Below are 25,512 nucleotides of genomic sequence, written 5' to 3' on the forward strand. Positions count from 1 at the left end.
CCAAGTGCTGCTTTCTCCAGCATCTTTCACATACTTTTGCCTTGACATTTGTGTCATCAAGGCTGAGAGCTGGGAGATACATTTCAGAAGACTCCAGAGGCCCTCACCAATGAGCAAGGAACGGAGGGAGGATTGGAATCGAACATTCTGCCATCCTTGTCTCCAGAGTGTTGTGTAAAATAAAACACTTGACCATGGTAGCTTCTTTTTCAGTGTTTATTTCTGTCACGCTACAGAAAACCCCACGATGTTTACGGCAATAACAGTAACACACTGCTGCAAACCAGTAATCATTTAAAAGATAAATGAATGTGATCTCAAAAACACTGGCAAAAGAGAGAGGGAAAGGGTTATTTAAAATCATTAAATGTCAAGAAAATAACACCTTATATTTTTGTATTTTTTTTTAATCATAAAGTGTAAAATTTTTTAAATGGTAAAAGTAAAACCTATAGTTGTTTTTTTTTCATACGTACTTACATTTTCATTGCAAACGCATTTTCAGGTGTAAATCTACACTTCGAAACATTTTCTGAACTCGCCTGAGCGATTCTCAGGGTTGTGGGTGTCTGGAGCTAATCCAGGAGTACTGCGTCAAGGCAGAAACCAATCCTGGACAGGGTTCCAGACCACCACAGGGTGTACACATGCATCCATGATCACTCACATTGAACTGATTTAGAGTTGTCAGTCAGTCTAACTTTAGGATGTGAGAGGAAACAGGATTCCCCGGTGAAGAAACACTCCTAAAGAATGAAATTTCGTCTTATTCACGTATTCCTTTTAAAACCTGCTTACTCCAACAGGTTTGTGCAGAGCAGAGCCTATCCTGGCAGCACTGGGCACAAGACAGGAGACAGTCCTGAGCAGATGGCCAGTATATCATAGGGCACATATATTCGCCAGTTTATCTAACCTGAACATCGTTGGTGATGTAGCAGAAAATCTACACAGATGACTGTGAAGCAGCAGTGCTAACCAGTGCACCACCTCAACTGCAATTTATTTATTCCTTTATTACTAAATAATAAGCATTTAGCATACCTATGACTAATACAGAGAACATGTCCCATCTAAATTTTAGAGGTGACTGCTACCAAGAATTGGATTAAGTAGGTTTGAAAACTGATGGATTTCTGTTTCAGTTGACACAAAGTCAGAGGAATGAAATATAGCACTTTCCTTTCTGTAATGCAGATGTTCCATTGGTCCATAATCTAGTACTTATTTTAAAAAAGTTATAAACCTTTTCAGTCCCTTTCAGAAGAATTCTGTAAACTGGATACTGTTTGTTATTCAAGGATTCAAGCTGTGATTTCCAGGTCCTATTACAACATCTATACTTAAAGGCCTTCCTTGACTTGACATATTTATAGGCTGTAACATCTTTTATTTGTGCACTCTTTATGCTTGTTGCTTTATAAGGTTTGCATTTGTTAAACCCTTGCACACTTCTCCTTCAATGCATTATATTGTTTTTAATTATTTGTATTACACTTGTTTCCAAGCATACTGATAAAATGTTTAAGTTAACCTTTAACATACGCCACCCATTCTTACAGTCCTTTTCAACGTCGTCTTACAGCTCACCCTCTTATCTTATTTTTAACCTGTGAGCCACCTTTTGCCATTTATACGAACCAAGCCAGAATATATATCATGCTGAAAGCACAGATATGGCAGATTGATAATACATAGTCAATAAGGCATGCCCTAACATTTTCTGAAGGCAGCCACTGTTGTTTCAGTGCTGCAAGTATGATAATAGGTGCTGGTTAAAATAGAGAAAAATGAAACACACTGTGTCAGAGTTAGCCTTTGTCAGTCACCATCCTTGATCTTCCGTAGAATGTGAATTAGATTCTGTAATCCAAAAATGTACCCCAGGTCAGGCCCATCATATGTGGTCGTATTGTTTCTGGCCCCCTTATAGGTAGTGTGAGCAAAATCTATCATGCGCACGTCCACCTTTGGCATTGTGCTTGGTGGTGGCTCTGTAGAATAGCCGGCAGGGCTCCTTTTTTGATGTCCGAGGTTGCTGTTACTCTGATGTTTTCCCTCATATATGATAAGCAAGGAGCTCGAGTAGAATCGGTAAGAACCTTGACGTTCAATGATGGATTTAAGACATAAGAGTTTCTGCAGAATGGGATCAATTAACTCTTTCTTCAAGCGGTGGCCATCATGTAGAAAGTGGTATAGCGTCTGCTGAAAACCTTCTTCTGTCAGTGTTCTGCCATAATATTTGTCTCTGCAGTGAAAGTGGTGAGACTTTGCCTGGTATACCTGCAGAAGAAAAATAGTATATATCAGGTATATATCAGGTTGCTGCTTGTACAGTAAAATATGGACATGCTATAAAATAAATCATTTTAGCTTTGGAGAAAGTCTACCTGCATGCCACCTAGACGCAGTCCCAACGAAGAAGAAGTGCTCTGCTCACATTTTTTCATGTGCCGCTTCTTTTTCTCTTCAGTGGCATCATCACCATGTTGTCGGGTACCCATCTTTAGATCGAGGATGCAGGGCTGGTGAAACTGGGACACCACATTCTCTAACAGGACAAACCCTTTTGATTACTGTCAAGGAGCACACCGTAGAGTTTCAGGTAATGAAAACTAAATAAATATTAAAGCAATTGACAAAAATCTGACTAGGACAGGCCATTCAGCCCAATAAGCTCACCAAGAGCTCCAAAAGATCCAAATTAAGTGCATTTTCTATTTCATTATCTGTATACTGTGTTTAAGAATTCTCTTGCTACAAGGGGGCTTCGCCCCCTGCTCGCTTTGCTTGCCTACCCCCGGTGTTTTGAACCCGTGCCCGCTGGGCAGCCGTAGTTTCAGACGCGCGTTGTAGGAGCTTGCGTTATTTTGAACCCGTGCTTGCCCTGCTTCTGCGGTTTGAGACGCGCGTTGTAGGCGTGTATCCGTCAGTCGAGCTCGTTCGGTTTGAACCCATGCCTGCTTTGCCTCCGCAGTTTCAGACGGTGGGTCGCGTTCGGCGTTTTGTACGATCCCAAGCAGCAGATTATTCCTAACTTCACTCCGCAGTAGTGCCACGCACAATATGGCGGTGACGCCTGCGCCTTCACTACGCAGTAGTGCCACTCACAATATGGCGGCAACGCCTGCGCCTTCCGTATTATGTCGCGTTTTACCATGCTGTGTAGTCCCCTTTGCCTTTCGTACTTTCCCGCACCTTCCGACGCGTGATGTAGGCGCCTGCACCTTCCGGGTCTGCCTCCGCTGTGTGGTGTGGACATTTAACTGTCGTTTTTCTGCTTTTATATTCTGTATCTCGCTGTGCATGTGTTTCGTGTCTAGGTTTTTTTGAAGCTGTTGCATTCCAGTTTTCATCATCTGTAACCTGCTCTCCATGTGTTTGGCCCCGTTCTTTAACCTCTTTATGACGTTTTACTTTGTTTCCTACTCTGTCTTTTATTTCTGACCACGCTTTATCCTGCTTGCGGCATGTCAGACGGTTCGTAGTCTCTCCCGTTTCGCTCTGGGTCGGGGGGGCTTTGTGTGGCGCCTGCGCACTATGTCTCCTGCGTCCACGGGCAGGTCCCTGCGTCCATATCCGGTTTACTATTCTCGGTTAGTAATATGGATTCTGGGTATACTTCATCTTCTCTTTCACCATAGTATGGCTGAGAAAATAAAAGAACATGCATTATGAACAATATTCATAATGGTGCTTTCGATTTCCGGTTAAACTCTTGAGTTAATGCAATGATTTTGTTAAAAAAGGATACTGAATAACTTGTTTTCAGTGAACTCGCTAGTCATATGTGAAAGCAGAGTACGAAGACAGTGGAGTCCCCAAGGGTTATGACTGTTTCTTTCTTGAATGTCATTCTTGTTACCGTTTGGATCCTCCATTTGGTAGGCTGTGTCTGAGTCCTGCACCAGGTTTATGGAAAAACTGCTTACTTTGATGCAGCCATTGCTTCTACAATAAAAAAAACCACATAAATATGCGTATTTGGCACGTAACATAACATGTTCAAATGTACTTAATACAATTCAGAGTCATAGGGAGCCAAACCCATGCTGGCAACATCTGGCATAAGTCAGAGCACCAATCCATCACAGAGCCCATTCATGCACAAATCCACAAAAGGGCTCATTTGGACGTACCCTTTATCTTACCCCAAGCATACTTTAGGGTGTTTGAGAAGAGCTCACACAGAGAGCATATAAGTTCCTCAGAAACAACTAGCAAGCAAACAATCTGAACCCCAGGATGCTGAAAGGCCGCAGCACCCATATGCTGCCTATACAGTATATATCATATACTGTAGTTAATTTGGGAACTGTACCCGACATTATTATGATGAACTAAAAAGATTTTAAACTGAGATTTAATCAAGAGATTTTGGACATACTGGTGCAGTTTGCCAATAATAAAAGAAATTCAACCTTTAGACATATAGGCCAATTAAAACTATAGTAGATCTTTTATTGAAAACCTCAACTTTTTAAAATCTATTCTCTATTTTTCGTTCACAGTCTTAATTTCCCAGGTGATTGAAAAAGCATAACAAAAGTGTTACAAGTGTGTGAAGTACTGAAATATCTGCACTACATTTTTAAATATCTATGGCTAAGAAAGGGGCAAGATGTTATTTTCCAGTTAGCAGAAGAATATCATATCTTATTTAGCTATTGCCTTTCTTACTTATAGCCCATGAGAAGAAGAAGCAACTTTTATTATTATTTTTCAAGTAATAAAGCTAGAGTTCAGTTAGACTGAAGAAGTAGTTTGAGATATAAATGATACATTTCATCATTTAGAACTGATATTTCAGTACTTTTTACTTTTTAGAAAATGTAAAGAGTAAAAATTTTCATTTTTGAATGATTAATATGCATTGCCTATAAAAAGTATTCACCCACTTGAAATTGATCACATTTTATTGTTATATAATATTGAATCCCAGTGGATTTAATTTTTTTTTTATAGTGATCAACAGAAACTGACATGCTGTAACCAAAAGTCTAGTTGAAATCTGTAGAATTCTTTCCTTTATTTCTTTAAATCATCCTGTTTTCTTTTGATCAAATCCATTTATTCTCTGAACCTGATTTATCCAGTGTTGTGCTGCAAGTGGCCAGAGCCTCTCCTGGAAAGCCAAAATTACCTGTCATGGCAGCTTTTCCCTAAGAAGTGACTTTCCTCAAGTAGAAGTTTTTCAGAAAGACAATTTCTGCCTCGTTTGTGCTTTCTCTTAGTTGTCAAAGTCTGTACTGCTAGGCTGTCATTATCATTCTGAGGAAAAGCAACCAAACCCAACTGGCCGCTGCTGTCCGTCTCTGCATACACTGAGATAAGACCTAAGGGGAACACAAAACAGGGGCAGTTTTTCAATGACAGAGTCAACAACAAGTTCAGAACAGCATTGAGATCTGATATTTTGAGAAGTCAAGTGGTTTCTTCATTGTTGCAAACATTAATTTGTCCTGAAAGCTTATCAAATATGTAAATTTCAGAGCAAGAACGTTTCAAATTTCAGAAAATATGTATTTTGCGGTCCAGATGTAGGGTTATGATGATCAAAAAAAATGGAACTAATTTTTTTCACAGTTTCTTGGTTTTATCTTTCCTTCGTAAAGGACACATACTTGTTTGCTCCTTTGTTCACAGTGACTATTGTGGTGAAGTTTTCATGAAAACAGTAGCCATGGCTCAAACTGGAAGTGCAGGAGAAGAATGACAAAGTGAAGCATGTATCTGCATCTATTTAGCATGATATTGCCTTTCATGTCTATGGTTTCCATCAACCCTTATACTTCACTTTCATTCGATGTAAACACATGAGTTGAAGATCTTTGGGAAGCTGGAACCTCTGTATGCAAACTTTAGAACATAACGTGGAACTCTGAGGCATTAACAATAAGCAATGTGCTGCTGCTGCTGCAGCCAACAAGATACACAAACTTACTCTAAGGAAAACTGTGTGTTTGGTTCTTCCAGCTTTGACTGCTTCTTCCAATTTGATTGTCCCAAATGGAATTATTTTCATCAGAACTCCATTATTAATGATGGCTGAGAAATCGTCCCCATAAGTAACACCAGCGGCAGCTTAGTGATTTGCCACAGGATGGAAAAAGGGCAGGCAGTAAGCAAGAGGTAGAATCGTAATCAAAACAAATAATGGGGTCAAAACCAGGAAGTCAAGTGATCTTTCAAACAAGCCCAGTTCATAAACCAAAAATTGGGCTCAAAAACAGTCCTAGCCATAAGTTTAAAAACCAAAGAACGTTGAAAAACACACATTAGAAAACTTTATGAAAGTATACTCAGTCTTGAGTGGTGTGCTAACTACAATGCAGATGTTTATACTGTTAGCCTATAAGGTCGTCATATGTAACTTCTGAGACCAGGCTCCTACCGACAGGTCGCCATGACATGAAAACCACTATCCAAAACGGTGGTACACACTAGAAAAAAAAACAGGATGACATTGTGGGAAAATTCCAAAATAAAACCAAATGTAAATAAATACCTCCTAAAAAGAAATACTGTATTATCATCAAACCGCACTTCTCCTGAACATTTTATCCATCCATCCATTTTCCAACCCGCTGAATCCAAACACAGGGTCACGGGGGTCTGCTGGAGCCAATCCCAGCCAACACAGGGCACAAGGCAGGAACCAATCCCGGGCAGGGTGCCAACCCACCGCAGTGAACATTTTATACTTAATGTTTTTTTTAAAGTTCAAAATAAATGTAAATAGAAAACATACTCAAGTCTGTATCAAATTATAACACCTAAGAGGATACAATTTGCTCGTCCTCAGACATGTCTGATTTCCAGAGGTGGTAGCAGTAAGTTCCTCTCTTTGCAGCAAAGGCATTTTTCCTTGGTAGGCATCATATGAATTATCCACCATTTCACCACCAATTGTATGAAGCCTTGCTATAGCTTCAGGTGGTACGTTTCTTTTCAGTTGTCTTTTTTTCCTCTCATCTTCAGTCCTTTGCAGCTCCATACTGGTGTATTATAGTTCAAACAGATGAAGTTGATCTTATTTGTCTAAATCCTTCGAAAAATTAGAATTTCATTGGAAAAAAGTATAGTCTGAGTGGCAGAAGTTTCGATGTAAGGAAGAACGAGGTCTTGAGGTAAATTTCAAAGTAAGGTTGTTATACTCACCCCTGCAGGGTGGCAGCATGTTGCATGCTCATTAGTACACTGTACTCTGTATATTGACAATATTGACCATATAAACTTATGAATTTCCATCAGAGTACGATTGAAACTGCAGTATTCATGAAACTAGCGATGAACAACAATGCATTTGGATGCCGTTTTGTCACAAGACATGAACCAGTGCTTGCTAGGATTAAAACTTTTGTTTCATTCTTGCCCTGGTGCCCCACAAACTACCATTTTAAGCTGCTGGGAAACTTTCAAAAAATTATCACTTAACACAGTTTTTCAGGAAAAATGAATGTATGCCACAGTTGTTAAAAAATAACTCGAAAAATACAAATGTTAACCATGAATCATGCCAGACCTTCAGAAGCTTTTACGATGTATCAGAATCTTTTAGGTATTATTTCATAGTAAATCTTCTTATTCTTGCTCTGCAGGTGGGTAAGAAAGGATGTTGCCTGACTGACTTGTAACTAATTCTTTGTAATGTAACTTATAAAACCTTAACATAATATTTGAAAACCCAATTCAAAGTGGTGCAAGGCCAAGGACACAAGGGATACAGTCCATCACATGGTCTACTTACATATAAAATGCAAATTTAGAGTTGCCAGTTAACTTAATATGCACATCTTTGGGAATGTGGTAGGGCGTCCACACGAACACAGGGAGGACATAGAAACTCCACACAGGCAGTTTCAAACACAGGATATTCAGGCTATGGAGAAGTGGGGTTAACCATTGCACTAATGTGCCACCTTTGTAATCTATCTATATACATATAAAATGTTAAGGTCTGTCCATCTGTCACATGTTTACGTGTAAACTACTGGAGCTACAACCTTGATCTTAGTCTTGATTGAAAGCATGACCCAATATGTAATAAAATGCAAAAAATCTGTGGTGGCAGCAACCTTAGAAACTAGCCTCTGATTGTGGGTTAATTATGGCAAACTGACTGGCAAATAAACTGACATGGCGAAGCAAAAAAAGACCACCAGCAACAGTTGCTAAGCTCCAAGCAGATTGAGGAGGCCGATGGCATGATGAAGAACACCATAATAGGAAGAACAAGAAGAACCACAGTTCCATCTGCTAAATGTTAAGTATGGGATACAGAATGCATGAGTGACAAAGATGAAGCCATGCATGTGATTATCAAATGCGTCAAGTGCGGGATATAAAATGAATGACAAAAAACGGAGAAATGCATGCGATCGTCACATACATGTTTAGAATCCAGAAAGTGTGAGCTCTTACGTGGGTAAACAACTGGTAGAAAGTTTACTGCTGTTTAGATCAAGATTTCAGTTGTATCACACAACACACTCCTTAATGCGAAAGGCTCCTTACTCTACCATCTTAAGACAATGTGCTTAGGAAATACACAGTGACAATGGAAGATATCGTCAAATGGTCAAAACATCCAACCATATGAAATCATTGCTTTTACATCTTTACATTTGTGTTTCTTGGGAGACCATTATTCTGCTAAGTTACTACATAAGTGGTGTGATCAATGTCAGTCTGTATTTTTTAATGTTGAAAACAAAAGCATGTGTTGCCAAAATAGAGATGTTTGACCGTCCAATACTGGAAACCTCCAACCACATACAAGCATTGTTTTTACATCCTTAGATTGATGATTGTTTGAAGAGCGCTACTTAGGAAAGTTAGATCACCAATGTGATCACTGTGAAGTTGTATTTTTTAATGGTGAAAATAAAAGATTGAGCTGCCAACACGGAAAAGTACGGCTCACTCTATATGAACCACCTTTATTTATTTTAGTATTATGGATCAACATGTTTTATTGGTGTCATAAAAAATTAAAATAAATGGATGCCGGAGACAAGATTTAGAATCAGTGCTTAAATTCATTGTACTGTGTATATGTGACAGTGCTGACTCTACAAACCTGTACATTGTCTGCCACATTTCATTATTGTTAGTGCAGTTGTTTTAATTAGTATTATTATGAAATGTTTGCTCTCATGAACTGTTATGTCTCCTTAACGTACATCCTGTTTTCCATCTGCACATTTATTATGATGAAATGTTTCATGCTTTGTTGTTTTCACACATATTTCAACACAATTCAGAGCAGTGATCACATTTCCCATATCTAGAAAACACCATACATAATTCAGAGTTACTCCTAGAGACCGCATTCCTTATTGATATTGCATCTGTAATCTGAATCTTTTAGTCTTTGCCCATTAGGATAAACAGCAGGTGCTGCTGGATGCACTCTTTGCTCCAGAAACAAGTAGGCAAATGAAGGCGATCTTAGTAACAGGTTTTACCGCATTAAGTGAATCAGGCTCTAACAATTGGTGTAAAATGGCAGCAGAAAAATTAGGCCACCGAAACTTTATGATTGAATAGGTGCCAGATGACGTGAGGAGGATATGACTCTTCCCCATAATGATGACTAAGATTATGGAAAGTGAATTTCAGGAGACAGTCAGCCAATATGGGGAAAAACAGAGAGTGCCTGTTACTCCAGTTGTTGTAGTAAAAAATATTGAAGGCAAACTATCTGCTGAAGTATCAAAAAGTCTGTATCTCAATTTCGAGTCTGGTTCTTTCTGCTAAATACGTCCCTTTATACGTCCCAGCAACTCCTTTGACTTGTGAAACAGGAGAGGCACTCCAGTCATGGACACATTAGCGTGTTTAAATGTATCGGGTTGCAAACAGGCAGCTCTCGCACGCAAAAGAATTTAGTCTGCCATTTTGTGCACCTTTGAAGTATGCTATTTTGGGCAGCTCAGGAATTGTCTATGATATAAATAGCAATGCTTACAAATGGTGAACGCTCTGCATTAATACTGATAAAAAAGACTATTACTGCAATTTAAATGTAATTTGTATTACTTAATGTGTACTTTATAACTTGGAATGATATTTTACTGGCTTGCTTAACCTAAAATGAATAGCAAAAGCTCCGATTCCAGTTTATCACTACAGAGGTGGTTGAGCACCAGACTTTGGCATTACATTCTGTGAGTTGCTGTACTCCATAGTGTTGTTTCTTTTTATTATACATATTGGACAACTCATTGTTTGATGACTGCAATATTGCTTTTTTTATTTAAGAGAACAAGCACTAAGAACTCCAATATAAAGTTTACTGTGAAAGAATAATTGGAGGTAACATTATTTAAAGATAACTATAGCTAAGTATTTTAGTTTGCAGTGTACACATTGAAAAATATAAGAATTGGTTTTGGAAAACTACTGAAATGGGCAAATAAATAAAAAATGCACCAGAAGAAGAGTTGATTTAATACACAAAATGTACTGAAGGATAACTAAATGATGAATATAAAGTCATCAGATGTCCTGAAAATAACCAGAATGGACAATTGTTACATACACAGAAATTTCAAGGGTGGTGGCTCAAGTCAAAGGTATAAGAGGAACCAGAAAAATAATAAAATAGACTTTTATTTTAAATAAGTATATCTGGGTTTAAGCTGATGAACCAACCAGTGTAAATGTATGCATCGATTGACACAGTCATGTAAATTCAGTTGCTTATAAAAAACACCTATACCCTTAATGTTTTGACCATTCTGAATATGCTGTAACAGGCTGGTAAAGAACAATGATTTAATTTGTTACATTTGTTTATATTGTAAAATAATTTTTATCATGAATTGTAATGTGTACTGTGTAAATAAAAATGATAATTTCAATAAAAAAGTAATTAATGCTCCCTCTTCGTGAAGTGATATTGAAGACGCATAGAACAATTCTTCTCCTGTCTGGTTTCTAATAGTAAGAGGTTGTAATTTTAAAAGAGATTTCTTGTTTTAATATACTCCACATTAAATTTCTTCCACAATACACAGGGAAAATAATATTTGGACTATATCATCGATCAACCCACTTTATCATGAACAGGGTCACGGGGAAGCTGGGGCCTATCCTAGCAAGAATAGGGTGCAAGGCAACAATGATCCCAGGACAGGGCACCAGTCCATCGCATGGGTAAACACCTGGGGTCAAGTTTTATAAAACTCACGTATATACAAAAAGAAGCTCAAAATGTGTGTATGAAGCTTTCCACACAAACAGAGAAATTTATAAACGAAAACCTGCCGAAAAAGCTGGCTTCTATTTATGGAAACACCTACCCATCTGTACACAACGTTTCAGGGAAACTGGGAAATGATGACACCTTCGATCAAGTAAGGAAATGTAGCCAGCCAAAAGACCACTTACACTTATAATAATTCATAAAACTGAGCCAGTATTATAATGTGCGTTGACATGACCAACATATTAAACCTCAAAAGTGATGTGATGTATAGACTTAATTTTAGTTCCCTTTGCACTGAATAACTTTTTTGTTTTTTCGTCAGTTTATTTGGCTAGTGGTCACTTGTAAGTATTAGAAACCAAAGCACAGTAAAACCACAGGCGTGATTTGCTCCCTGCATACTGAAAGCTGTAAATATAATGCCCTCCAGCCAGTTTGACACTACTTTGCTTGCTTGGCACTGCTTAAATATTTTGCAACTGGTCATATACAAAGAAAATTGAGCATTAAGGGACCAGCCAGATTTATTTATTTTTGCTCATGATGATAATGACTAGCTTATGTGACGATTTACGTAGACTTTCAAAAGCCATTCTTATGGAACTGTTTTCTGAGTTGGCCCTGCCATTAGATACACAGACTGCTCAAAATCGGGCTCTACCAGTTCATATGCAGGTTTTAAGAACAGTTGTCTTTCTAGCAACAGGCACCTTTTTGAAGGAATGGGCCGACAGGTCAGGAAAATCTCAGCCAAGCTTCAGCTATATTACTGTATGCAGATTGCTGGAAGCCATAAATGACTGACGAGGTGCTACATTCAGTTTCCATATGATTTGGTTGTACATACCAACATAAAAGGAAATTTTTTGCTGTGCCTGATTTTCTTAATCTAATCGTGGCAATAGACAGCACTCATATTGCAATAATGGCACCTAGCGAGAATTAAGCTGCTTTTGTTAACTGTAAGCAGTTAGTTACACTCCATTAATGTACATGTCATCTTGTGATGCCAAGATGAGACTGACAAAAGACGAGAGTCGGTTGTTTTGGGGCAGAGTAGCATTGATCAGCCGACTTGCTAAAGGTGTATGATGTGCGTGATGGTTGGCTAATTGGTAAAATAACTGGCTGAACCGGCAGTTTTTCATATTCCCTATAATTTTCTTTATAATGGCCACCATGTCATTACATGTAATAATAAACAGTGGCCACCTGCTAAGATGCTGGTGCCTTATGCATTTTTGTCACCCCAGAACACAGAGGAGAGGCGCTGCTATGCCATACAGAGCATGTCACAGAACTCCTCGAATGCAATTGGCTGTGGTGGATACATCAGGTGGGAGGCTGTTCTGCTAGCCAATGAAGATCTGCATCATCGTGATTGGATATGTACAAGGTTCATTAGCATAGTACATATCTGGTGGTGGAGTTGAGGAATGTTCATGTCTGTACATTTACAGGACGATTCTGATTTAAAAAGGTCAATTGTGTAGAAATATGCAAACACCAGGTTTTATAAATCTGATTTTTTTGTTTGATGCACTCATTGTCCTCTTTTATTTTCTGTAGGTGTACATTTTGTGTATTAAATCAACTTTTCTTCTGGTACATTTTTTATTTACTTGCCTATTTCAGTAGTTTTTCAAAACCAGTTCTTATATATTTCAATGTATACGGTGCAAACTAAAATACTTAGCTATAGTTATCTTTAAATAAGTAAATTATTCTTTCACAGTAACCTTTATATTGCAGTTCTTAGTGATGAGACCACTAGACTTTATTATGCACCTTAATATATTTATAAATTAATTTTCTCACCCCTGCTTATTCTATTATAGGGTCTCAGTGACAGACAGCTATCCTTGCAACTTTGGAAATAAAACCAAGTACCAGTCCAGGATGGGATACCAGTTCATTTCAGGGCACATTCACACAAACAGGCACCAAGGCAATTTACTTACAAATTTTTGGGAGGGATTTAGGGAATCTGAGTGCCCACTGGACATAAGGGCAACATGCAGACTAGACACAGACAGGTTTTTGGAACTGTATTAAACCCTGTACCACTTTGTGCCTTCATTTTTCTTTATTATTAGAGTATTATAAATAAGGTAGGCACCATGATTAAGGCTCTGGACTTTAAATCTCAAGGGTGGTGATTCAGTTTCCCCCGTGCCTTCCTGTGTGACATTTAGCAAGTCACATAACCTGCCTGTAATCCAACTAAGTATTTTTTGCAAATAGTTGTTACCACATTCTGATCTTGTAAGTCACTTTAGATAAAGGTTTCAGCCAAACAGTAATGTGGCCTGACTACAACCAAGATAATTCCTCATTCCCAAATGCTCTCCAGACTGTAACCTTCATAAAGCAGAACAAAGCTACAACATTTTATACAAGTAGCAAAGCTCAAAAAATACAAAACCACAAGATAACCTTCATAGTAATGCCACTCCATAGATTCCTACCTTTGTATTGCGCTGTGAATGGTCGCAGATCCGCAGGAAGTGACTCGTAGAAAACCTGTTCTTGAGACACGAGGGGCTTGCAAATGGTGGTCTTGTCGTAGCACATAATTCCGGCATGGCCCCCTACCTGATGGGTAAAAGGCCGCAACCAGACACGGCCTCTTCTGTCATCTAGCTCTGTTCCCTCCAACAGAACCATCGTTACTGTACTCTCCGTTTCTCTTCAGCAAGATCTGTCAGGGCAGATCAGAGTGTCTGTGGAGAAGTCCTGCCAAGGAGGTCTCAAATTCTGCTTGCAATCCACCTGCAGTCCTCCAGAAAAAGCCTCTCAGACTGAATGTCTCTGCTTGGCTTCACGATCTGGATATGCTTGAAAATCACAAATGGAAAAAGTTGTCATTTTCATTTGAGAAGCTTATCTTATCTACACATATGAAAAAAAAAGAACAAAATGCTAGATGTCGTTTACATCATAAGACATCTTTGTACTCATATCGTGCCAGCTCCACACACCATATGCTGCCTTACTTAGTTTCAGCCAGAACAGAAGGAACATCATTGAAAGACAGATTCATGTACTCCTTACTTCATTCATTTTCTATACCTTCATACTCCACTGTGTAGGGTGACATGGCACAGGGGCTTATCCAGGAAACAAAACCCTCATGCAGGGCACACTCATGCACACGTCCATACCAGGACAGTCAGGAGCTGCCAATCAACCTTAATCTGCATGTTCTTTGGATGATGAAATAAACTGAAACATCCAGAGGAATCCCACACAAACAAGGAAAAAAGTAAGCACCCAAGTCAAGATTTGAACTCTGACCATTGGTGCTAGAAGAAAGTAGTGATAGTTACTGTGCAACCTGACTTCCGTATTGAAATTTTGAAATACAAAATACAACTTCCAACAGGTTTTTTTTACAGGCCGGTATTCTATTATACAGGGTGATGGGGAGGGGGAGCCTATACTGGTAGCACTGGGTATGTTCAGGATCAGCATGGGACAGGATGCTAGTCCACTGCTGGGGGCTCCCATGCACATCCTCAGGTGTCTTTAAGATGTGGAATAAAAACAAAGCAATAAGAAAACCCCATGAAGACACATGGAGAACGGACATTGTAGAACCATGCGTCCCAATTCAAACATTCTGCACTTTTCAGTAAAATATGTCTATTTTTTAGTCTCCCTCTTACTTATTCAATGTCTATTTGCATTCATTAGAAAATGAAGACTGAATTTTGTGAAGGACCTATATACTGTATAAAGCATAGGGAGTCAATGAAACTCTTGAAAAGAAGTTTTCTACAGGAAGGTTAACGAGTTTGCTTGCTCTTAAGATATTAATAACATCGGGTTCATCTTGTGCAGCCGGCGGTAAGGAGTATGTTAAATATTTGCTTACATAAATACTTGGATGAATTCCCAGACCACGTGCTGAGAAGAGACAGTTATGATTTCCAGCTAAGACGCTCAGTTAAATCCAAAGAAGGTCAGTAGATTTAAATCCATTTTCATTTATTGCACTGTTAATTCTGGTGATCTTAGCTATTTGTGACCACTCTAAATTAAGGGGGCAGCTAAATCATATTCAGAAAATGATGCACACATTGTCTGCATAAGTTGTGTAGATCAAATAATTTTTTTTGTGTACGTTACAATCTTTTACTGTTGAGTCATACAGGGGTCTCTTTAATTGGGGCACACTTTGAGCCAAAGCACCAAAAGCCTTAATCTGCTACCCAATTTAATGCTCCAGACCAGTGAACTGGGCATGTTCCTCCAGTTCTCAAAGCAGATAATGGTGTTCTGTTTGTCTGAAGAAGAAAATACAAATTTACATTTACTTATTTGGCTGACACCTTTATCCAAGGCGACTCACAACATTTATGTTACAGTTGGTTACATTTTTCTTTTTGATTTCTGATTGGAGCACAGGCAGGTCAAGTGACTTGCTCGTGGTCACACAGTGTCAGTAGCGGGATTTGAACCCACAACCTCAGGGTTTGCCTTAACCACTACTCCACGCTGCCTGCAGAATGTCAAGTCCGCATAATCCAATTCACCTGTTCATCTCAGAACCACAAAGCACTGAACTGAAAGGAGTAGTGAAGTCAGTCCAGAATATCACAAGCTTCCTTCAGTCCAGGTTATAAAGTCCAGAATATCACAAGCTTCCTTCAGTCCAGGATATATATAACACACTGCCTCAGAATAGTCAAACACCATTAATTATTAAAAATTCTCACCCTTCCGCAACAGTCATGTTTCTTCTTTCTCAGTTCGGGCCATTAGCATTCACATCGCTAGATTAAAGACCATTTGAGTCATTAGGTTAACAGGCTACTGTACAACCACTCTTTCTCACAACAGCAAGAGTGGACCTAAAGTGGGTTTCTTATGTGTAGCATCTGATGTTTAATTTATCATGTGAGGTTATATTCATGTATGGTACTGGTACGAGATGTGATCAAAACATACGGTGAATGTTTTAAAAAAGAAACGCTTTTTTAGATTTACAACTACTAGTCACCCTCAAGATACTCTCCTCCACTTTGAATGCACTTATCCCAACACTCCTGCCACTTTGCGAAGCAGTTCTGGAAGTTTTCTTTTCCGAGAGTGTCTTTAGTTTTGCTGTTGTGGCTGCCTGGATGTCCTCAATGGATTGAAATCGTTTGCCTTTCATGGTCATTTTCAATTTGTGGAACAGCCAGAAGTCGCACGGTGCCAGATCCGGCGATTAAGGTGGATGTGGACACATTGTAATGTTTTTGAGCGATTTCATGATGATGAATGAAACCGTTTCAACATTTTCCTGTTATTGATGTTGAAGGATGTCCTGATCTTTTCTCGTCTTCAACCGACTCAGATCATTACGAAATCATTCAAATCACTTGTAAACAGTCTTAATTGTTGGTGCAGTGCCATCATAAACCGATTTTAACATCTGATGGGTTTCCTGAGCACTTTTTTGCAATTTGAAACAAAATTCCAAGTTAATGCGTTGCTCGATATCCATTATTAACAACAAACTTGAAAAACACACTTGAACTCAACAGTGGCTCACAAACGACTGACAGTATCACACAAGTTGAAACTTGTCACAAACTCGGCTCTAGGATGGACATGTCAGAACTTTAATTGAATTGTTTTGCATTGCTCTTGGATGGTGCTCTGCATCAACATTCACCATACTTTTTGATCACACCTCGTATATCCGGTGGACATGCAAGTAAATTACATCGTACTGTGTACACTTGATAGTACATTTCAACTTATTAAAGCATTGGACATAAGGTTCATAACTGTCATGTGTAAAAGGTACAGTGACATTCTGACTTGCATGTGCTGATCAAAATGCAACATGTCACTGGCAGGAACTAATTTTAGATGGTGCCAACATACGTACACATCTACATGCAATGACTACAATTATAAATTAATAGCACGTTTCCTTGAAATCTGTGAGGAAACTAGAAATTCCAGATATTACATACTGTAGCTAGTGACCAGCCACAGAAGTTGAACCTAGGACTCAGTTTGCTAATCACTGTGCCACTCCAACAGAACAACAAGTTTTGCAGGTTAGTAGGCTAATTAAGCAATATTTCAGGAACTGTAGGATATTTGCATACAACATGTGCAAAAGTCATGTTTTGCAATAGCTGTATTTCTGAAGTGTGACTCACTCTGCAGTTAGGATAACTAGTGTTCTCTTTTTTCAAAGTATCATATTTACTGTTTACATGTATAGAAGAAACACAAATATTTTATACCAGGCACACTTTGTCCAGGTCCACCTCAATTCACTGACTGAGGTGGAGATGTTTACAACATTTTCTATCATCAGCTGTGTCAGTGTCTTTGTATAGAGATCTTGACACCGGTGGAATTCTACCATAACATTTCACATATTATATTTAAATAAGGATAGCACGATGGTACACTGGTTAGTGCTGTTGCCTTACAGATTAAGAGATGGAGTTTAAACCCTGACCCAGTGGAGTCTGAATGTTCTTTCTGTTTCTGCTTGAGATTTTCCTCTGGTACTCAATTTTTCTTCTACGTCTCAAAGACATGCAGGTTAAGCTGATTGGCATCTTTACAAATATGAATATGCCCTGTGATGGACTTGCTCGTCATCCAGGACAGACTTCTATCTTACACCCAGGTTCTGCTAAAATAGGCTCCAGTCCCTGTGACCCCTGGATTGCATTAAGAAGTTACAAAAAATAAGTGGATGAATAGAATGCTACAAATATGTTAATAAGAAAATACAAGAGACGTTTACTACCAGATGCTACAGGGCAGTTTTTTCTCTCCGTTTAGTTAAATCATGTAAGGTGGGCTACTTGTCAGCTCTTTACTGTTTGAATGAGGGTGTGTGAGCAGATATGGTGATACACTGGCTCCACCTCTAGGGCTGTTTCTGCTATGCACCCAATGACTCAATGCTGCCTGGTATAGACCAGTGGTCTCAAACTCTGGTCCTGGAGGACCGCAGCGGCCGCAGGTTTTCATTCTAACCCTTTTTTTAATTAGTGACCTGTTTATGCTGCTCTTTAAGTTCTTTTGAATTAATTTTAATTGACTTGCTCTTGAAGACTCCAACCCATTAATTGTTTCATTTTCTTTAATGATCAGCCCTACAATAATAAGATACAAAATGAGAAAAAACATGACCAGCAAACTATGTCAATCATACAATATCTGAAAATAAAGAAAGGTGAAGGTCTCTGGAATGTTGATCTGCTTAGGTCCCCAGAACATTTTACCAGTGTTCTTAGAAAAGAGAAAATCAACAATTTCATAAATGTGTGCACAATGAGAGCAGCAACAAGCCATGGAATTCAAGAATGGGTTTAATTAACGACAAGAATCAGAGCCTAATTAAGCAACTGGTTGGAGCTGAAGGCCCTGACTTAGTGGTCTTCTGTTGGCTCACTCACGTCACATTTCATTTTTGTTTGGGTGCCACTTAAGGAAGGAAATGAAGCAATTCAGAGGAACGATCAGAGGAAACGATCAGGGGAACAAATCTTGAAAAACAAGTCAATTAAACTAAAAGGAAAAGGAGTTAATCAGTAGCAAAAATTGGTCACCAATTAAGAATAGGGTTAGAATGAAAACCTGCAGCCACTGCAGCTCTCCAAGACTGGAGTTTGAGACCTCTGGTATAGACTTTGATTTCTTGTGACCCTCAAATTAGATCAAATAGAATGGACTGAATGTATATTTCCGATGTTAAAAGTGGTGGGGGGCACGAGGATCACTCCTGCTGAGCATCAAGGAAGCAGGACGGATTGTTACACTCAGGAGAATCCTCTCGCCGGGTGGAACCTGGATTGGCAGCGGTGGAAATGGAAGTAGGGTCCGGTGGTTCCCTGTGGAACACCGTGGATCGGGAGGTGGGGACATGGGCCAAGACTGATGGGTGTCTACACCTGTTGGTAGACGTCTTTCCGTGCTGCAAGGTCCTAGAAGGATAAGCTGGAGAGGCGTCGGTTTTTAAAAGTGCAGCACTGGGGACTGAGCATTTTAAACAGGACTCCTGTCTGAATTTTAACCTCGCTTGTTTAACTGATTTTTTTTCTATTTAATGATTTTAACCTCCACCATTCACTTTTTATTTATTTATTTACTGAACTTTTTTAAGCACTGCACTTTTTGGACACTATTTTTTTTATAATAAAAGCACTTGCACTTTCCACCATCCCCTTGCTTGGTGTGTTTTGTCCTCATCAGCTCAGCTCATCTGGTTACGTTAATAATGGTGTCGGGTTCAAGAGGCTCCCATAAAACAAACAGGGAGTAAGGAGTGGCCCCACAGTCACAAGGAGAACAACTAGGCTGACTATGGGGTAAGAGTCATGAGCTATAAGGAGAGATTGAAGGAGCTGAACAGAGATCAAGAGAGGACATGAAGTGTTTAAAATCATTAAATAGATTTGTACAATAGATCCGAGTTGTTCCTTTAAAATAAATTCTGTGTGGGGACACAGTTGGAGTCTTGTTAAGGTAAGATTTCGCACAAATGTTAAAAGTTTTTCGTTATGTAAAGAACCATAGGCACATGGAATAAATTATGAAGTAGTGTGGTGGAGAAGAGAACTTTAGGGACCTTCATATCTAAACTTTTTTATTTTGGACAATCTAGTTCAATAGGGTGGATGAGCATATTGGGTTGAATGGCCTGTTCTCACAATTTATTTAAATAGTTTTTTAAACACTTTAATGTTTTAAAGTATTGTCACCACAACTTTCATTCATACAACAGTGAATTGTTGAATGGGCAGTCCTCCAAAGTTTTCTGTCTTCTCGTGGGACTGTAGTTAGGTGTGTTCGGAGATTGATTATGGCATTTTTTCCAACAGGTGGTGGTGCATGGGCATGGAGGGGGATTGGTGGCAGTTAAGCAGTGTCACGTGTGTACTGTGCTTTCATTTGCTAGCTCATTACGATGCACTATTATTGCTCCTCTGTATCTTGATCTGGAAAACTTGTGAATATTTGGAAAATGGCATCAGTCAATTTAGTTTAATTCGATTTATGTTTGTAGTGGTCGTCACTGTGTATAGGCTCAGAATGCTGTGAAAAGCTCACCGGCCAAATACAAGTATAAACTTACAAACTGCAAATTACACAGTGAAAGGTACAGATTAGTTTAAACACACAGCAAAACAAAGCAACTCTGAGGATGAAGACAAACCTGCTGTCATCTACAAGAGGCTCTGGCTTGGGGTTCAATTCATTTTCCAAACATACTGTCAAAGTGACTTAAAAACAAAAAGATGAAGTCTTCTTTAGATTTAAGAATAATCCATTCACACACACACACACGACAGAAACGTGCCATTTTGTAAAAGTAACAGTAATTGAAGAATCAAAGTCAGTGGCATAGCTGGGGGTGGGCAGAGGGGGTGGTATGCCCCGGGCGGAACATTTTTGGGAGTGGCATTATTGGCCAAAAGGCTCAGTACAATTCGTGTGTAAGCAACAGGGTTCAGAAAAATATCACTCATGAATGAAAAAAGTAAAATTCTCTGATTTGTATCCACCAAATGCTTCAAAAATAATTTTCAGACTGTCCTTCTGTGATGGCATCAGATACAGCAGTTGAAATTTATGAGGTAATAACAAAAATAAATATAAACATTACACCGATAATAATTTCTAGGAAGATAAACAACTAATTTACAATTTATAATTTTGTTTCGTTATCAATCCGAATGCATTTTTTCTCTGCACAGAAAACATCCGCACCTATCACTTGTACACTACACCGGTTCTGGTTTTTTCAGCATAATTATATTAAACTAATAATAAGAACAGCAGCTTATCAGTGCGTCTATATGATATTCTTGTCTGGTTGATGCTTATAACTAATTATATGTGAAAAATTATTGCTGTTTCTCTATATATGAATAAATCTATGCAAAATGTATCCTAATTTTTCTCTATACGTCATTTTAATTTTCTATTTAAATAGGTTAGCATATTCAGATATGTTGGAGGGCGGCATATTAAAGCACCACGCCGCCCTGAGCGGCACGATCTTGAGCTACGCCACTGATCAAAGTGTGAAAAAGCTGAAAACTCATTTAGGGAATTTCTTCCAAAATATGCTTCTTTTAATAAAATTGGTACATTGGGGATACTCATAACTTAACACAGTATTATCAAATCCAGTTCAAGGGCTGGGTAGCTAGAACCTGTCCAGGCAACATCGGGTGCAATGGAGGAAGAAACTCACTCAAGCACACACGCACAGTCACAGGTAGCCAGCTTAGATTTGCCAATGTACCTATAGGGCACATCTTGGAATGTAAATAACATGCCAGGCATAAAAACCTCCCAGACAAAGTGAGAAAGTACAAAATGTACATTCAAGGTTCAAATTAACTTTACTTTCCATTAGAAACCACTCACAGCAGAATGCAATTTTGTCACCCGACTAGTTAGGTGTAAAAACGTCAAACAAAAATAAACAAGAATAATAATGAGAATAGACAAGGATAAACAATAGAGAATCTCCAACATATTTACATACAAACACCCTACAGTACAGAATAATCCACCACATACGTTTAACTTAAACAATAACAGAAGAGTTCATATTGCACAGGCGAGTTATATAATACACTTAATTAACAGACAGGTTATTATTTAAGCGTCTAATGGCTTGTGGGACAAAACGTTTATGAAACCTGGCAGTTCTGCACTGTATACTTCGGCACCAGAGGGTAGAAGAGCAAACAGCCCAATGTGGGGTTAAGTGGAGTCTCTGATACTGTTGGTAGGCCTATATTTGCAGCGTTTGCTGTAGAGTTCCTGTATGGGAGGGAGAGAAGTCTCAGTGATATTCTTGGCTGCTGTCGCCACTATCTGCAGGAAAATCCAGTCTGGGGTAGCCCTGCATACCCCCCATACCAGACAGATATGCAGGAGGTCAATACAATTACTGTAGAAACCAACTGGGTCACAACATTTCAAGGGTAGTTCCAACAGCCTTTAAAGACAAGATAATTGAAATAATGTTGGAGTCGGAAAAATACATTGATTTTTTGCTGCTTTGGAAACTCAGTTTGAAATGTTGTGGGCTCCACAAGCCACTAAAAGGCCATTGTGCCGTCATTACACCAGTACCAGAGGTCTAATACAAATACAGACTTAAACATCTATTTATTTGCTTTCACATGAGAAAGTTCTGTAGTTTTACTGTATAGAGAATGCAAGAGAATGCATGTTTATTTATTTTAAACCTGCTTAATTGGGATATCCAGAGAGGTTGAAACCAACAAGTCCAGGGTAAACTCACTCTCAGACCCATGTGGGGTCAATTCAGAGCCACCAATTAGCTTGGCAAACATGACCAAGAAGTGAGAAGGAAACCAGAGCACCTGGGAAAAAAAACCCCACACGAGCACAAGGAGAACGTGCACAGCACACACACAGGCCATGACTAGGCTAGGATTTAAAGTAGGATCTGTTCAAAGGTGCCATCCTGTCTTGTACATGCAAGTATCCCTTTTATCTAATAATGCTAATTACTCTAATCACAAGAGCAACCCATAAACACCACTATTTAAATTGAAATGCAGCTGTATATTTAATAGCTAGACAGTTCAATGAGGTATAATTGTTGAATTTCGGTAAATGAATGCAGTGAATTATATTCAGGATGAGTAAATGAATAATAATAATAATATAAATACCTGAATCTGAAAGCAAGACCAAAGCGTTCCTCTGCATTGCAAATCTCCAAACTGGTGAAGTTAAATAAAAAATGGCTCCAGACTGTGGTATGTGGTAAATATGTACCAACGTTGTTGCCCTGGATTGTTTTCTTGTTCCTAACATCAGGCTGAACTAATTCTGTGAACAGACGAGGTACCTTATGAGCTGCCAGCCGCCGTCTGCCTCTCCAGTGATAGCAACAGCTGAAATATTTAACCAGCGAGCACATGACCTGAGTGGAACCTGATGCTGGAACATCTCATTTTAAACAGTGCCGAGGCATTTGGGGTGACTGCAGAAACTCAAAGGAACAGAAAAGGACTTTGGCACCTTCCATTTTTCTCAAAATGGTGTGAAATCCACTGAAGAGATATACTAGGGAAGGTGTATTCAGTTGCAGGCCTTTTGAAGTTGGCAAAGTTAATAAGAACTTAATGCATCTTGCTTGTCATCAGATGTGAAAGTTTATATAGACTTCATGAAGAGTGAGCCTGGGAAATTCACAGTTTATGTGACACGATGCCATACCCTGTGGTAGAGTGGACAAGCTGCTTTTCTGAAATTCACCCGGACCAATGAAGGCAAACATGAGGCATTCAAGACAATAAGCCCTCTTCTAAAACTGGAAAGTTCTTTTTTTTTCCTTTGTTTGGTTTACAGCGCTTACAGAAAATATTTAGTACCCTTCACTTTCTACTCCTTTTGCTATGTTGCAGTGTTGTGTTAAAATCGTTTAAATTCATTTTTTTATCAAGCCACATTCAATACCTCAGAATGACAAAATGAAAACAGGATTTTAGGAATTTTTGCAAATTTATTGCAAATAAAAACTGAAATATCACATTGATACAAGCATTTAGAAATTTGTCTCAGAGGCATCCCATTTTATTGAGATGTTTCTGCAGGTTGTTTGATGTCCACCTGTTACCAATACAATTGAATGGATGTGATTAGGAAAGGCACACACCTGTCTATAGAAGGTCCCACAGCTGACAATGTGTATCAGAGCAAAAAAACAAGGCATGAGGCTGAAGAAACTGCCTGCAGAGCTTAGAGACAGGACTGTGTCAAGGCACCGGTCTGGGGATGGCTATAAAAATTTTTGCATCACTAAAGGTTCTCAAGAGCATAATGGCCTCCATAATTCTTAAATAAAATATGTTTGGAACAACTAAATTAGAGGTGTTAGCCCCACCAAACCAAGCAATTGAGGGGGGCCTTGGTAAGAGAGGTGACCAAGAACCCAATGGTCACTTTGTGTGATCTCCAGAGAACCTGGGTGGAGATGGGAGAAACTTCCAATAGGACATCCACCATTGCAACTCTTCACTAATCACCTGACAAAACATAAAAACCTAAATTAAATTTGAAAAAAGATGTTTAAATGACTCTCAGACTTCCAGAAACAATATTTTGTGGTCTGATGAAACCAAGATTGGACTTTTGACCTCAATTCTAAATGTCACATTTGAAGGAAACGGGTCACTGTTCATCGCCTGCACTTTATCTTTGTAATGGTGAAGCACAGTGGTGGCAGCATCATGATGTACGTTTGTTTTCATCGTCAGGGATTAGGAGACTTGACAGGTTTCAGGGAAAGTTGAACAGTTACTGAGGTATCCTTAGTGAAACCTGCTTCAGAGCACTCTAGACCTCAGACAGTGTTGAAGGTTCACCTTCAAACAGGATAATGACCCTAAGCACAAAGCAAAGACAACACAGGTGTGGCTTAGGGTCACCTCAATAAATGTTCTTGACTGGCCCAGCAAGAGCCAAAATTTAACCCAATCAAACATCTCTGGAAAAACCCGAAAATAGCTGTCCACCGACGGTCTCCATCTAATCTGACAGAGCCTGAGTGGAACTGCAGAAAAGAGTGGCAGAAAATCCTCAAATCCAGGTGTGTGAAGCTTGTCATGCGAGACCCAAGAGTAAGTAAAGGGTCTGAATACTTTTGTGATATTTCAGTTTTTTATTTTTAATAAATTTGCAAAAAATTCCTAAAATTTCTGTTTTCACTATGCCATTCCGGACTATTGAGTGTTGTTTGTTTGTTTTTTTTTTGTTTTTTTTATTGATTTTATTGAAATCACACATTCCATACAAACAGATCAATTTTACAAGAATAGGACTGAAAACAAATCAACCCCCACCCCCGAGAAAGAGGGCATGGGCAGCAGAATAAAACTTAAACGTAATAAAAATAAGTAAATAGATAAATTAATAAGTTAATATAGATAAATAGAAAAGAAAAAGAAATGGGGAGAGAATCTGCTTCCTCAGTGCTTTAAAAGCTTATTCTAAAATGTTATTGATTAGATCCTGCCATGTTTGGAAAAATTTCTGCACAAATGCTCTAAGTGAGAATTTGATTTCTTCCAGTTTCAAATAATATATAATATCAGTTACCCACTGACTTAAAAGAGGAGAGTTAGGATTCTTCCAGTTTAGAAGGATAAGTCTCCATGCCAATAGTGTAGTAAAGGCAATCACTGTTTGCTTGTCTTTCTCCACTTTAAGCCCCTTTGTGAGCCCACCAAACACAGCTGTTAATGGGTTAGGAGGGATTGTGACAACAAGGC

At 38.8% G+C, this 25,512-nt stretch overlaps 1 protein-coding gene across 1 annotated transcript; it reads right to left on the reverse strand.

Moving 5' to 3' along the window:
- Positions 1-220: 220 nt before the first annotated feature.
- On the reverse strand, positions 221-23,099 carry LOC114647939 (inositol hexakisphosphate kinase 3-like). Its single transcript, XM_028796649.2, has 6 exons — positions 22,909-23,099; positions 13,687-14,055; positions 5,147-5,339; positions 3,758-3,954; positions 2,394-2,569; positions 221-2,286 (listed from the first exon to the last, which is right to left on the reverse strand). Exons 2-6 carry the CDS (start codon positions 13,883-13,885, stop codon positions 1,822-1,824), a joined length of 1,230 nt encoding a protein of 409 aa, XP_028652482.1. The 5' UTR covers positions 13,886-14,055; positions 22,909-23,099; the 3' UTR covers positions 221-1,821.
- Positions 23,100-25,512: the final 2,413 nt, after the last annotated feature.

This window comes from Erpetoichthys calabaricus, chromosome 3 (genome assembly GCF_900747795.2).
Source record: "Erpetoichthys calabaricus chromosome 3, fErpCal1.3, whole genome shotgun sequence".
In the NCBI taxonomy this organism is placed as follows: domain Eukaryota; kingdom Metazoa; phylum Chordata; class Cladistia; order Polypteriformes; family Polypteridae; genus Erpetoichthys; species Erpetoichthys calabaricus.

What these genes read in the sequence shown, in the direction of transcription:
- LOC114647939 (XM_028796649.2), bottom strand. Translation starts at nt 13,885, where the DNA reads ATGGTTCTGTTGGAGGGAACAGAGCTAGATGACAGAAGAGGCCGTGTC. An exon ending in GGGAAAAGCTGCCATGACAG is followed by an intron (nt 3,955 to 5,146) that starts GTAATTTTGGCT and finishes TTTTTATTGTAG; the next exon opens with AAGCAATGGCTGCATCAAAG. An exon ending in CACTGAAAACAAGTTATTCA is followed by an intron (nt 2,570 to 3,757) that starts GTATCCTTTTTT and finishes AGTAATCAAAAG; the next exon opens with GGTTTGTCCTGTTAGAGAAT.